The sequence below is a fragment of the Phacochoerus africanus genome, chromosome 8 (genome assembly GCF_016906955.1).
Source record: "Phacochoerus africanus isolate WHEZ1 chromosome 8, ROS_Pafr_v1, whole genome shotgun sequence".
Classification (NCBI taxonomy): Eukaryota; Metazoa; Chordata; class Mammalia; order Artiodactyla; family Suidae; genus Phacochoerus; species Phacochoerus africanus.
In genome coordinates this window covers 93,361,605-93,375,074 of record NC_062551.1, presented here as the reverse complement: position 1 = coordinate 93,375,074, position 13,470 = coordinate 93,361,605, and the positions used below count along the sequence as shown (strand labels likewise).

Sequence of the window (13,470 nt, the reverse complement as noted above, 5' to 3'; positions counted from 1 at the left end):
TTCAGCGGCTGAAAACAACAGACATTTATTAACTCATGGATTCTGCGGATCGGGAATATGGGTGTGGCTTAGCTGGGTGCCACTTGGCTCAGGTCTTTCCTGAGGCTGCAGTCAAGGTGTCCTTTGGGGCTGTGGTCATCTCCAGGCTTGTCTGGGGGTGGGGGTGGGTAGCAGCATCAGTTTCCTTACTCGGGCTCTTGCTCGCTGCTGGCTGGAGGCAGGCACATGCCCCCCAGACTTTCTCCAAGGGCTACTCATAACCCAGTAACTGGATTCTCTCAGAGACTGAGTGAGTGAGAGGGCAAGTGGGTGCCCAAGATAGAAGCCACACTCTCTTGTAAACAGTCTTTGAAATGAGATCCCACAGCTTTGCTGTATCCTGTTCATTAGAAGCAGGTAACTATATGGAGTTCCCATTGTGGTTCAGCGGGTTAAGAATCTGACCACTATCCATGGGATATGGGTTTGATCCCTGGCCTTGTTCAGTGGGTTAAGGACTTGGCGTTGCTGCAAGCTGTGGCATAGGTCTCAGATCTGGCTTGGATCTGGCATTGCTGTGGCTGTGGCATAGGCTGGCAGCTGCAGCTCCAATCCAACCCCTAGTCTGGGAACTTCCACATGCCATGGGTATGGCCCTAAAAACAAAACAAAACAAAACAAAAAAGAAATAAAAAGGAAGCAGGTGAGGATGTTCAGCCCACGCTCAAGGGGAATGAATACCAGGAGGTGGCGAATCCAGGGGGGCTGTCTCAGAGTCCGCCGACTGCCACTGCCTTTTTCTCCATCCTCCATGTCCACAGGGACACCTCATTTCAAACAGTCCTTGGCAACTCCACCGCCTTCTACCACCACCTGGACCCTTGGCCCTATTCCTCTTGTCTGGAGACTTGGGCTCTGAAATCCCCTTTTTGACCCTGTCCTTTTTGGTGCCTGTCTCTCCCTCCTGTCCCTCCTCACTTGCTCTGTGACATCCTAATAGCAGCTTTTGGGGTGTGACCTCATCTCCCAGGCTCTCAGCCCCTCCTAGCCCCAGAACCATCACTCCCCAGACCCCTGCAAATTCCCCCAGCAGCAACACTCGCCGGCTGTGCTGGCCCTCACTCCCCGGACATCGTGCTGCACCTGCCCCCCTGGTCCCCAGGCTTGGCTGTCTTTCCTGTCCCTTACCAAGGCTGCCTGCAGAAGTGCATTGTTCTAAACTCAGTTTAGTCTCAGGGCCATGTAGCATTTTCCTCATTCTTTTTTTTTTTTTTGTCTCTTTGCCTTTTCCAGGGCCGCTCCCGAGGCACATGGAGGTTCCCAGGCTAGGGGTCTAATCAGAGCCATAGCCACCAGCCTCAGCCAGAGGCACAGAAACACGGGACCCGAGCCATGTCTGCGACCTACCCCAACTGCTCCCGGCAACGCCAGATCCTTAACCCACTGAGCAAGGCCAGGGATCGAACCGGAAACCTCATGGTTCCTAGTCGGATTCGTTAACCACTGCGCCACGACGGGAACTCCTGTCCATTCTTTTTTTTTTTTTGTCTTTTTTTTTAGGGCTGCACCTGAGGCATATGGAGGTTCCCAGGCTAGGGGTCGAATCGGAGCTACAGCTGCCGACCTATACCACAGCCACAGCAACGCCAGATTCGAGCTTCATCTTGCGACCTACACTACAGTTCACAGCAATGCCGGATCCTTAACCAATTGAGCAAGGCCAGGGATCGAACCTGTGTCCTCATGGATACTAGTCAGATTCGTTTCTGCTGAGACACGACGGGAACTCTGAATTTTCCCCATTCTTGACAGTTACCCCAAACCTTCACCTCTCTCAAGCACCACCTCACTCCCAACTTAGCAGATCCCCATGGTCAGGAACTCTGTCCATCACTCCCGGCTCCCTATCACCCCCTCACGATATAGCTCATACTCCTGGCCTAGGGTTCAAGGCCCTTCAGGTTCTGTCTCCTCTCCCAGTTCCCTTCATCCTCCCGCCCTCCAGCTCCTCAGCTTCACATCTTGCTGCTCTCTGCCTCCATGCAGCCTCTTTCCCAGCCACACTGGCTGACTTGCCATTTTCCAGACCCAGCACGCGCATCTCAGCATCATCAACAACTCTTCCAGGTCTAGTGGAGGTGATGCCTCTTCTGCAAAGCCTTCCTCACTGGCTTTAGGAAGAAATTAATCGTGCCTCTGCTCAGCTCTGCTCATTTCTACTTCTTGTTTTCGTTCTATAGTTAAGAGTTTTCATTTCTGACTCCCCCACTGGTTGGTACACCCCTCCAGGGCAGGGATTTTGGCTCATCCATTGCTGTCTTCCCAGGACTAGCACCAGCCAGCCTGGCACACATGTTAGATGGATGGATGTTTGGATGCATAGATGGGGCTGAGAGCCTGGGGTGCTCCAGCCTCCCTCCCCTGGGGAAATAGTTCAAAGCAAAAGCTTTTGGAATCAGGTTCAATCTTAGGGTCACCAATTATTAGCTGTGTGATCGTGGGCAAATTATACAACTTTTCTCAATGTCAGCTTCCTCAGCTATAAAATGGAGACAGTAATACCTTGGAGTCTGGTGATAATGAAATAGGATCATCTAGTTAAGGCGCATGTCGTAGGCTTGAATGGAGGAAGTGTGCTTTAAATGTTAGCTCATGATTAGTGCTGGTGACAGTTCTGGATCAGGGCTGGGGAGCCCAGAGCAGAGGCCGTCCCCCTGCAGAGCTACCTTCACTGCCATCTGAAAGGAAAAAATAGAGCCCAGGGCCTGCCTGTGCCCTTTCTCAGAGCAGGGAAGTGCCCAGCCCCGGGACAGGAGGATGCACCAGGTGCTGGTGTGGTTGGTGGGGCAGCCTTGGCGTCTTGCTGCTGGGAGGCCGGGCCAAGTCGGAGGTGCTTCGGGAATCCCGCTGTGGGCTGAGGACAGGAGTGTGTCCCTGGGCGAGCCCGGGAGTCTGGTCCTCTGTGTGCCTTAACCTTGTGGTTTTCCTCCCAGCTGCCACAGGATCCGGGGAACAGAGCCCCGCGGTTGTCGTCACCGTGGTGACCATCTCAGCCCTCCTCGTCCTGGGCTCTGTGATGAGCGTTCTGGCCATTTGGAGGAGGTAGGTGGCTGGTCCTGGCCTGGCTGAGCCCTGGCGGGCCGTGTCCCTGTGCACATTAATATGTGCTCCCAGGCACCTGTATCTGCATTTGCACATGTGTGGATTTGCACAGGCAAGCACACCGCCGTGAAGATACGGGCATGGCTGGTACAGTCCCGGCCCCTCCCCCACCCCACCCCACCCCGCTGCTCCTGAGGCCGCCAGCACAGCAGCTAGCTCAGCCGCTCTGGGATGAAGGGGATTTAGCTCCTTAACTCATTAAATGTCAGAAGGCATCGCTGAGGATGGAATCAAGCTCCGGCTGCTCTGGTGTGATTAAGATCCTCCTGAGGCGCTCAGAGGCCCCCTAGCCCCTGCCCCCAAGGGATCTGGAGGCCCTTGAACACAGGCAGAGGGAAGAAAGGCAGAAATTGTGTGTGTGTGTTTGTGTTGAGGGGGTGGGGAGCCGGGAGGACAGGGAGGGGACCTCATATACCAGAAACCCCCACACCCCTGCAGGAGGAAGCTTGTGAGAGAGTGGGTAAAGAATGGGCGGGGGGGGGGGGGAGTTCCCGTCGTGGTGCAGTGGTTAACGAATCCGACTAGGAACCATGAGGTTGCGGGTTCGGTCCCTGCCCTTGCTCAGTGGGTTAACGATCCGGCGTTGCTGTGAGCTGTGGTGTAGGTTGCAGACGCGGCTCGGATCCCGCGTTGCTGTGGCTCTGGCGTAGGCCGGTGGCTACAGCTCCGATTTGACCCCTAGCCTGGGAACCTCCATATGCCACGGGAGCGACCCAAGGAATAGCAACAACAACAACAACAACAACAACAACAAAAAAGACCAAAAAAAAAAAAAGAATGGGCGGGGAGGGAGTGTGGAGGGGAGGCAGGGAGAGACATGGAGCTTGGGTCTGGCTCAGCAAAGACTGCAGCCTTTGACATGTGCTGGAAACCTCACGCATGTATTTGCCCCTTCTCCCCAAGGCCACACTTTGCCACTTGCAGAGGGGCCCCGGGCAGGTTCTAGGCTGGGGCTGAGTCAGCAGACTGGAAAGGTTGGAAAGTCTGCATGTGACAGGCTGGAGTAAGGGCAGCAGAGGAGAGAAATGGGCTGGCCCTGGAATGCCTGTGGGCTGGAGGGACAGAGAGCTTTCATTTGGCCCTTATGGGACCATGCGCTTGGCCTTGACTGAGGCGCTGAAAGTGAATGAGGAGGAGAAGACGTGGGAGCCAACTCTGGATGGGCCAGGTGAGTCAGAAAGGCAGGACAAAAGGAGAAGCACCTTCCTGGTGGAGGGTCCATAGTTGAGACCTGTCGGAAAAGCGGGAGTGGACAGGAGCCGAGAGCGTCTTGTCCTGGCTGTGAGCCCAGGGGCTCTGGGAGGCAAGAGGAGGGAAGGGGAGGGAGGTGAGCAAGAAGGTCCTCTCCAGGCAGACTCTGCAGGACAGGAGCGGCTGCCCAGGAGCGCCTCGGGGTCAGAGGCACTAGGGCAGGCAGAGAAGCCGGGGTGGATTTTAAAACCTGCTCACAACCAGATGGCACGTACTGGGGAGAATTCGCCGGGTGTAGCACTGAAGGGCAGAGAGGCGTAGCTCTCCAGCATGCATGTCCTAGCTTTGCAGATGGTGACTCCCTTGCCTGTCTCCTCCTCTCCAGGTCTCTGTAGTACCCGCTCTGTGCAGCGAGCTCCTCACCTCCCCTTTCCCTCCCGGTCCATCCTGGCTCACCCTGCTTCTCACTAGATGGTGTCAGCCAGTGGAAGCTTCTCGTTTTCTCTGCCACCTCTCCATCCATTCAGGCTTGCCCCGTTCCTCTCTCCCCACCTCTCCTGGATGTTCTTCTCGTTTGTGGGAATCCTGTCCCCATGTCAGGTGACTTCAGGAGGCATTGGACAATCTGCCCCACCCCTTGGCCTCTGGGTTCTTTGACCTCCTTGTTTCCAGGAACCGTCTCTCCTTTTCTACCTCAGCCACCCTCTCCCATCTCCTGATGTGGACCCAGTCATCACCCCAAATACTGATTCCAGTTTTGCTTCTGCCCTGCAGCATGCTCCCTCAGCTACGTCTGCTGCACCTGCTCCCTAAATGCATCCTTAACTGATCTGGCATTGCTGTGAGCTATGGTGTAGGTTGCAGACGTGGCTCGGATCCTGAGTTGCTGTGGCTCTGGTGTAGACCGGCGGCTACAGCTCCAATTCGACCCCTAGCCTGGGAACCTCCATATGCCAAGGGAGCAGCCCAAGAAATGGCAAAAAGGCAAAAAATAAATAAATAAATAAATAAATACATCCTTAACCCCTCAACGTCTCACCAGCAAGTCTACACACCTGCCTGTCTCTGATCCCATCCTCTCCCTCCTTTCACTCTAGAGGGGGTGCCATCCTCCTGGCCAGGATCTGTCCTTTGACCTGTGACTGGAATCCACCCCCTCCTGCCATCTCAGGAACCCGTCACTATTGATAATGTCCCCTTCTTCTCCATGTAATAGCTAATATTTATTGAGTGCTTAGTTAAGCTCTTTGCACCCGTGTCATCAGGCAGGGCTGTCTTTTCCTGATTTTATTAAAGAGAAAGCCAAGGGAGTTCTCACTGTGGTTTAGCAGGTTAAGAATCCAACTATTATCTGTGAGGATGTGGGTTTGATCCCTGGCCTCGGTCAGTGGGTTAAGGATCTGGCATTGCTCTGAACCTTTGGTGTAGGTCGCAGATGCAGCTGGCCCGGCATTGTTGTGGCTGTGGTGTAGGCTGGCGGCTGCAGCTCCAATTTGACCCCTAGCCTGGGAACTTCCGTATGCCACACCTGCGGTCCTAAACAAACCAAAAAACCCCAGAACCTTTTATCTCCCCATGGTGCCCCACACACTCCACTGGGCAAGCCGGAACTCTACCAGTCATTCCTGCCTCCTCCCTCTCCCATTCTGCCTTCCTGCCATTTCCAAGCCTTGTGGCCCTGTCACCTAAATGTCACACAAGTCCTCTCACTTCTCTTCATGTCCATGGTCACTGCCATCTCCTGCAGGGGCAACAGCAGCAGCTGGGATGATCTTTCTAAAATGCAAATTGAACTGTAGCACCCCCTTGCTCAAAAGCCCCCAGGGGCTCCCCTCAAAGTCTTTATCTGGGCCTGCAAGGCCCTGCCCCAGGGGACCCCACATGCCAGCCTGTGGCTTTGTTTTTTTTCTTTTTTCTTTTCTTTCTTTCTTTTTTTTTTGGCCTGTGGCTTTGTTGATGGTGATACAGTCCTGTGGTCCCTGGCTGCCTGTGTCTCTGAAAGCCATCCTGGTGGCCCAGCCACGTCAGGTCCATTTGTCGTGTGTTCACACAGTGCACCTTCCTTCTGCTTTGCTTGGACCTTTGAGTGGGCTTGTGGTTCACTTGCTGAGTTTTGTTTTTGTTTTTTTTCCTTGGCTAGACTAGAAGCTGCCTCTGGGTTCAAGGTCTGCCTGTAGGCAGGGGGCAGCTTGTGCTCGAAGTCAGGGCCTGGATGTGGGTGCCTCTGGAGTTGCACAGTGTCTCAAAGTCAAATAACTAGGACTGCGGAGGGGGTTAGGTCTGGGGCTCAGGTTATATATGTGTTGTCGGGAAGAGCATTCAAACCAGCAGGACAAGAAGATCCCTATCCTGGGGCACAGACCTTGTCCTTTTGAAGGGACAGAGAAATGCCATCCTGGGTGCTGGTGAGATGGGAAGGGCTGGAGCAGCCTGGCTCTAGCAATGACTATGCACTCACTCTGCCACCCCCCTACCCCAGGCCCTGCAGCTATGGCAAAGGAGGTCGGGATGCCCACGATGAGGAGGAGCTGTATTTCCACTGTGAGTTGTCTGGGCCTGGTGGGGCGGGCACCATCCCACCTCACTCCTCAGTCCTCTTCCTTGCTGCCATGGCATAACCCCTACCCCCACCCCTCCAACCGTGGAGGCCCTTCTTCTCACCTCCTCTCTTTCTCCGCGTTCCCAGTCAAAGTCCCCACCCGCCGCACGTTCGTGGACCCCCAGAGCTGTGGGGACCCATTGCAAGCCGTTCATCTGTTCGCCAAGGAGCTGGATGCAAATAGCGTCACGCTGGAGAAGAGCCTTGGAACAGGCAAGCTGGGCACCCGGGAAGCCTGGTCTGTGGCGAAGCCCCGCCTCCATCCCCTCCTCATCCTCTCCAGAAGCTCCTCCTCCACTCCACCCCGCCTCTATCCTGTAAGCCCGCCTCCACCCAAGTCCCGCCCCCATTTCTGGAGGCCCCGCCTCCACATCATCTGACCTCCGCCCACTAGGGTCCAGGAAAGGAGGTGGCAGAGGAGTCAGTGACCCTGCCTTCCTACCCTTTCCCTGTCGCCAAGGTCAGAGTTCCCTCCATTCAGGTCCTTTCAGAGCTGGCCTCTGCAGACTGCCACTGGCTGGAGTTTTGTTCCACGCCTTAAAGGGCGGTGGGGCGGGGCCTTTGCAAGCCTGGGGACCAGGCATACCTGAGTTCTAGTCCTGCCACTGCCGTTGACCACTGTGTGACCAGGGGCCCATCCCTCTTCTCCGAGCCTCAGTTTCTCATCTGTTAAATGGGCATGATATCTACCTCAGACGGAGCTGAGCTCAGCACGCGGCCTGGCTCATAGTGCGTGGACACTCTCTAACGGTCAGTCCCTGGCTGCTTTCTTCCTGTGCAGACCCTCAGCCCCTGTGCTTAGGGAAGGCAGCCATTCTCACCAGGAGCCCGAAGCTACTGTCAGCCGACCTGCTGGGCAGAAGCCAGAAAGGGGCCGTGTGGCAGAATAGATGTCATTGTTCCCCTTCCTGGGTCCCCCTGGATTTTTTTTTTTTTTTTTGTATTTTTAAGGCTGCACCCGTGGCATATGGAGGTTCCCAGGCTAGGAGTCAATTCGGAGCTACAGCTGCTGGCCTACACCACAGCCACAGCAACGCCAGATCTGAGCTGCATCTGGGACCTACACCACAGCTCATAGTAATGCCAGACCCTTAACCCACTGAGCGAGGCCAGGGATCGAACCCGCGTCTTCATGAATGCTAGTTGGGTTTGTTAACTGCTGAGCCACCACAGGAACTGCCCCCCTGGGCTTTAAGAGCCTCTGATGTGCTGGCATATGCAACGACCTCTCTTCAAAGCTTTGAAATTTCTCACTGAGCCAGGCAGGGAGGACTCCCCATTTCACAGAGGAGAAAACTGAGGCCAGAAGAGGGAAAGAGTGGAAGACCGCATCACATGGCTGCCACTCAGTTTACCAGGATTTGAACTCAGAAGCCCTAGATCCCAGGCCAGAAACGGCCCGTGATCCAGCAGCTGCTTTCTCCTCGGCTTGCCCTGCCGGCATTGTCCAGGGAGCAGCCCCCAGAGGGGTGGCTGAGGTGCTGTTTCCCCACAGGGAGGTTCGGGGAGCTGTGCTGCGGCTGCCTGCAGCTCCCCGGCCGCCAGGAGCTCCCCGTGGCTGTGCACACGCTGCGGGAGGGCTGCTCCGACTCTCAGAGACTCAGCTTCCTGGCCGAGGCCCTCACCCTGGGCCAGTTCGACCACAGCCATGTGGTGCGGCTGGAGGGCGTTGTTACCCGAGGTGGGTGTTCTGTCAGTGGGGGTCCGGGAGGACATGGTGGGAGGTGGGAGACTTGAGTACCAGGCTCTCCGCTTAGCCATGAGAGGGTGCCCCAACACTGCCCAGAATGGAGGGTGGGCCCTGGTCTCCTTCACTGACCCTGAATGACCTTGGGACGTTCACCAGTGACCTTGGTGACACTCTGTGGGGGCGGCTCTCTTGGACCTTCAGTGATCTCCCTCAGCTAACTTGCTGCAGCCCTCCCTGTGGCCTTTGTCCCCCTCTCAGAGTCACCTCTTTTGTTCATCATGGAGGGTCCCAGGCCAGGCAGGAGGCCAGCGAGACTCAGGAAGCCTGGCCTTGGTCCTGGCCACCTTGGCTGGGTCTGGGGCCCAGGTGGGGGAGCACCTGTGCTGGCAGAGGGTGGCGGGCACCTTGGTGAGTGTGTTCCCTGTCCCCGGGCACAGGAAGCACCTTGATGATTGTCACCGAGTTCATGAACCATGGGGCCCTGGACAGCTTTCTCAGGGTGAGTGGCCTGGGTCTGGGGGGGGCGACTGATGACCAGGAGATTCTTGCTCCCTCACTTTTCCCTGTGGTGGGACTTGGCTTGGCCTCATTCCTTATAAAGATACCCACTGGCCAGCCTGACTTGGTAGGTCACAGGGCACATTGAAGCCCAGAGAGGGCCAGGTGACTTCCCCAGGGTCACACAGCAACAGGGGAAGTGAGAGTGCAGCCCAGCCTCGGTCTCCTCCTCTCTCACAGAGGCATGAGGGCCAGCTGGTGGCTGGGCAGCTGCTGGGGCTGCTGCCCGGCCTGGCGTCAGCCATGAAGTATCTGTCAGAAATGGGCTACGTCCACCGGGGCCTGGCGGCCCGCCGTGTGCTGGTCAGCAGCGGCCTCATCTGCAAGATCTCTGGCTTCGGGCGGGGACCCCGGGACCGAGCAGAGGCTGTCTACACCACCATGGTAAACTATGCTGGAGTCCCCATCTCCCCACGTACCCACTCCCTGCTGTGTCAGGGTCCCTGCCGCCCCTCCATCCAGTTGTCCACACCACTAGGGGCCTCCCCTGCGCGGGCCTCCCCTGCATGAGCAGCCGGGAGGATGGTAGGTGGGGCTGGATCCGAGGCGCTGCGGGCAGGCCACCCTGAGTGGAACTTGGTCTCCTCCTGCCCCTGACCTGCCTGCCTGCCCACAGAGTGGCCGGAGCCCGGCACTGTGGGCTGCCCCTGAGACGCTTCAGTTTGGCCACTTCAGTTCCGCCAGTGATGTGTGGAGCTTCGGTGTCCTCATGTGGGAGGTGATGGCCTTTGGGGAGCGGCCCTACTGGGACATGTCTGGCCAAGACGTGAGTGACACCTGCGGCTTCAGCACCTTGCCTTCTGAGCCTATTGCCTTCAGACCTCACCCCCAGCTCCCTGACCTCTGCCCCTCGACCCTTGACCTCCTAGCCCCAGGCCCCTCTTCACTGTCTACTTGCGTCCCGCCCTGCCTGGCCACCACTTGGGTCTTTTTTGGGACGGGTGCGTGTGTACGTGTGTTGGGGGGGGGCCTAAAACTTCCCGTCTACCCACCATCCCCACGGCCCAGGTGATCAAGGCCGTGGAGGACGGCTTCCGGCTGCCGCCCCCCAGGAACTGCCCCTCTCCCCTGCACCGACTGATGCTTGACTGCTGGCAGAAGGACCCAGGTGAGCGGCCCAGGTTCTCCCAGATCCATGGCATCTTGAGCAAGATGATGCAGGACCCAGAACCCCCGAAGTGTGCCGACACCACCTGTCCCAGGTACAGCTGTCACCTCACTTGTCCAGGTACATTCCCATCTATCCCGCACCAGCTACAGCCGAACTCTCACCTGTCCGTGAATGCTCTCCCCCTCCCCCACCTGTCCAGGTACAGCTGCACACCCAGTTGCCCCCAGTAGATCTAATACTCCCACTTGCCGTAGGTATATGTAGTTTTTTACTTTCATCGCTTCTGCTTGTCCTGGGTTTTGCCCCATGTATCCCAGGGACAATGACCACATAAATCAATGTGGTAATATTCCTAACAAATTTGTACTTCCAATAAATAAAAATAAGTGACATTAGCATTAGTTGTCCCCAGTACGAGTCATCTCCCTAATTGTCCCAGGTATATCCGACTCCAAGGCTGTTCCAGGTACCCCCAGTGCCTTTGGCTGGCTCCTGTGCAGCCCACTGTCCGCCTGCCCGAGGATCTTGAGCCCTCGTTGGCTCTGAGAGCACCCAGCCTCCGTGTGAGCCAGGCCTGCCCTGGGCCTTGGTCATCTTCTCCTGTCCTTTCTCAGGCGGCCTCTCCTCAGGAGGGTGACCAGGTCTGGGTACCAGGTCCCTGCTGACAACTGACCCTGGCTCCTCTGCTCCCCAGGCCTCCTACGCCCTTGGAGGACCGTGCCTTCTCCACCTTCCCCTCCTTTGGCTCTGTGGGCGCGTGGCTGGAGGCCCTGGACCTGGGCCGCTACAAGGACAGCTTCGCTGCAGCCGGCTATGGGAGCCTGGAGGCCGTGGCTGCCATGACTACCCAGTGCGTCTCAGGAGCCCGGGAGCCCTGGGCCTGCCTGCCTGGGAGGCCCGGCCTGTCCCAATTCTGGGTTCTTCCCTGTCCAGGCAGGGGCGGTGGGGGCGGGGGGGAGGCGGGAAGGAGAGCAGAAGGTGGGGACCAGCCAGCTGGGTCTGACCTGCCCTTCCCCGCAGGGACCTGGTGAGCCTGGGCATCTCATCGGCGGAACACCGGGAGGACCTCCTCAGCGGGATCAGCGCCCTGCGGGCCCGGGTCCTTCAGCTGCAGGGCCGGGGCGTGCAGGTGTGAGTGGCTGTCTCTTCCAGGCCAGGACCCCAGGGCCTCCGGCCTCCAGCCCTGCCAAGGACCCCAGCAAGCTGTGCGTCACCTGTGTGGCAGTGAACGCTCTCTTCCTCTGCTTGGGCCCAGAGCTTGTGTGAGGCCACACTGCCCCCCATTTCACTGCCGACTCCTCCCATTTTCTCCAGTTTCAACACCATGGCTGACTCAATCCCCTGGGAAAAAGGCGAGGGACTATTTTCAGAACCTGGGGAGGCCCCTGAGATAACAGTAGGAGGAAATGCAGTGTGGGCAGGGGCAGAGAGAGGGATGTAGCTTTAAATCGCCCAGCTCATGCCCTTCCGTCTTCCACACCCAGTGGCGGCTGGGGCCTACCCCAGGGGGTACCCTATTTCCCCACAGACCATTGGCCAACAGGCAGCACAGGTCCCTGATGGATGGGCTGCTGTTAGACCTGGCAGTGACCACAGTTGCCTGGCTGCCCTTCCTGATGGGCCCGGGGTCCTTAGCTCCCTGTGCTCCGGCTGGGCCCTCTTTGGACCCTGGTCCTGAGGCCCAGGCAGGCAGAGGTGGTGCTGAGCTCAGGGGCTGGACCCCGAGGGCCCTAGTCTCAGGAGCTGATTTCTGCTTGCCCCACCCTTGGGCTGACTGCTCAGGGTGAGGGTGAGGGTCCCGGTGCTCCCCTGTGGCCCCACTAGGTCCTCCCTTTGCATTCCTCTTATAAACTCACTAGCCAGCATCTGGGAGGTGTTTTCTCCTCGGGGCCGAAAAGCTTTGCTCCCCAGCCTTGGGGGATGGTTGAAGGTGTGACTCAGAGATGGAGCTTCTCTCTCCAACAGGCTGGTCCAACCCTTCCTGTACAGGTGGGAAACCAAGCCCAGTGAGGAGTCAGGGCCAGAGCTGGGGTTGAACCCGTGTGCCCAGCTCCCAATCCAGGGTTCAGGTTGGCTCTGGAGAGAGTCTCGGGTCCTGCCCTATATCACCAACGCTCTTTCCTGAGGCAGCCCAGGGGTGCCCTGTGGTGACCCCTCCTGCAGGTTCCATCCCCTGCACCACCCAGCCTCCTGTGGCGTGTCTCCTCCCTCTGCCTCTGCAGGGCTCTGGCCAAAGTGGTTGCACTGAGCTGACTCCAGAGCTCCTTATCCAGGAGGGCTTCCCAGAGGTGTGGGTGACCGTGAGGCACAGGCTTTCATAGGGCAGTAGGAAGGCAACAGGGTCTGGATAGGGCCACCCCTGACATATGCCTGCTCCGGGATTGGCTACATGTGGGTGGGGTCGGATGGGGTGGGAAGGAGACAAGGGCTTCAGGAAAGGGTGAATGAGACACAGCTGGCCCTTGGAGGGCTCAGACGGGGCGGGAAGATGAGGTCGGGCTCTGAGGAGTAGTACCAAATGTCACCCATGGGAGACCTCTGGGCCCGTGGGCTGAAGGGCACATGGACCTTTTTTTTTTTTTTTTTTTGCTTTTTAGGGCCACCCTGCAGCACATGGAGGTTCCTAGGTTAGGGGTTGAATCAGAGCTGCAGCTACCAGCCTGCCCCACAGCCACAGCAATGTGGGATCCGAGCTGCATCTGCAACTTACACCACAGTTGTGGCAACACGGGATCCCCAACCCACTGGGCAAGGCCAGGGATCAAACTTGCAACCTCCTGGTTCCTAGTCGGATTCATTTCCACTGAGCCACGATGGGAACTCCCACATGGACACTCTTGACTGTGTATATGGCAGGGTGTCTGCAGAGGTTCCTTGGCTGAGAGTCTGATGCATACATTGAGTAGGGCTTCGGAGGTTGGGGGAGGGCTCTTTCCTTAGGGTTGGTGGAGCTTTCTGCAGGACCTAGGACAGGAGGGGTCCAAGCAGAGGGGTCAGCAGCAGGAGCCTGGAGGCTGGAAGATGCAGCGCATCTTTGGAGAGTGCCCTGTGGTGGGGGATGGGGCCTCCCAGCAGTGCCTTTGGCCTCACCCTGCCAGCAGGGCGGGAGTCCCCCCACCCCACTCTCCATCTCCTGAGCCCCTGCCCTGCCTGTGTCTTGGGGGTGCTAGGCGAGGCCAA

General features: G+C 57.7%; 1 protein-coding gene across 1 annotated transcript in view; it reads left to right on the top strand.

The window, feature by feature from the left end:
* Positions 1 to 12,872, top strand: part of EPHA10 (EPH receptor A10) — a 37,243-nt gene extending 24,371 nt beyond the window's left edge. Inside the window, exons 8-17 of the mRNA XM_047793402.1 lie at positions 2,973 to 3,081; positions 6,812 to 6,873; positions 7,019 to 7,144; positions 8,427 to 8,612; positions 9,059 to 9,120; positions 9,360 to 9,563; positions 9,796 to 9,945; positions 10,188 to 10,381; positions 10,985 to 11,140; positions 11,311 to 12,872. Coding sequence (XP_047649358.1) covers positions 2,973 to 3,081; positions 6,812 to 6,873; positions 7,019 to 7,144; positions 8,427 to 8,612; positions 9,059 to 9,120; positions 9,360 to 9,563; positions 9,796 to 9,945; positions 10,188 to 10,381; positions 10,985 to 11,140; positions 11,311 to 11,425 — 1,364 coding nt within the window. The 3' untranslated portion in view covers positions 11,426 to 12,872. The remainder of the gene's footprint in view (positions 1 to 2,972; positions 3,082 to 6,811; positions 6,874 to 7,018; positions 7,145 to 8,426; positions 8,613 to 9,058; positions 9,121 to 9,359; positions 9,564 to 9,795; positions 9,946 to 10,187; positions 10,382 to 10,984; positions 11,141 to 11,310) is intronic.
* The last annotated feature ends 598 nt before the right edge of the window (positions 12,873 to 13,470 follow it).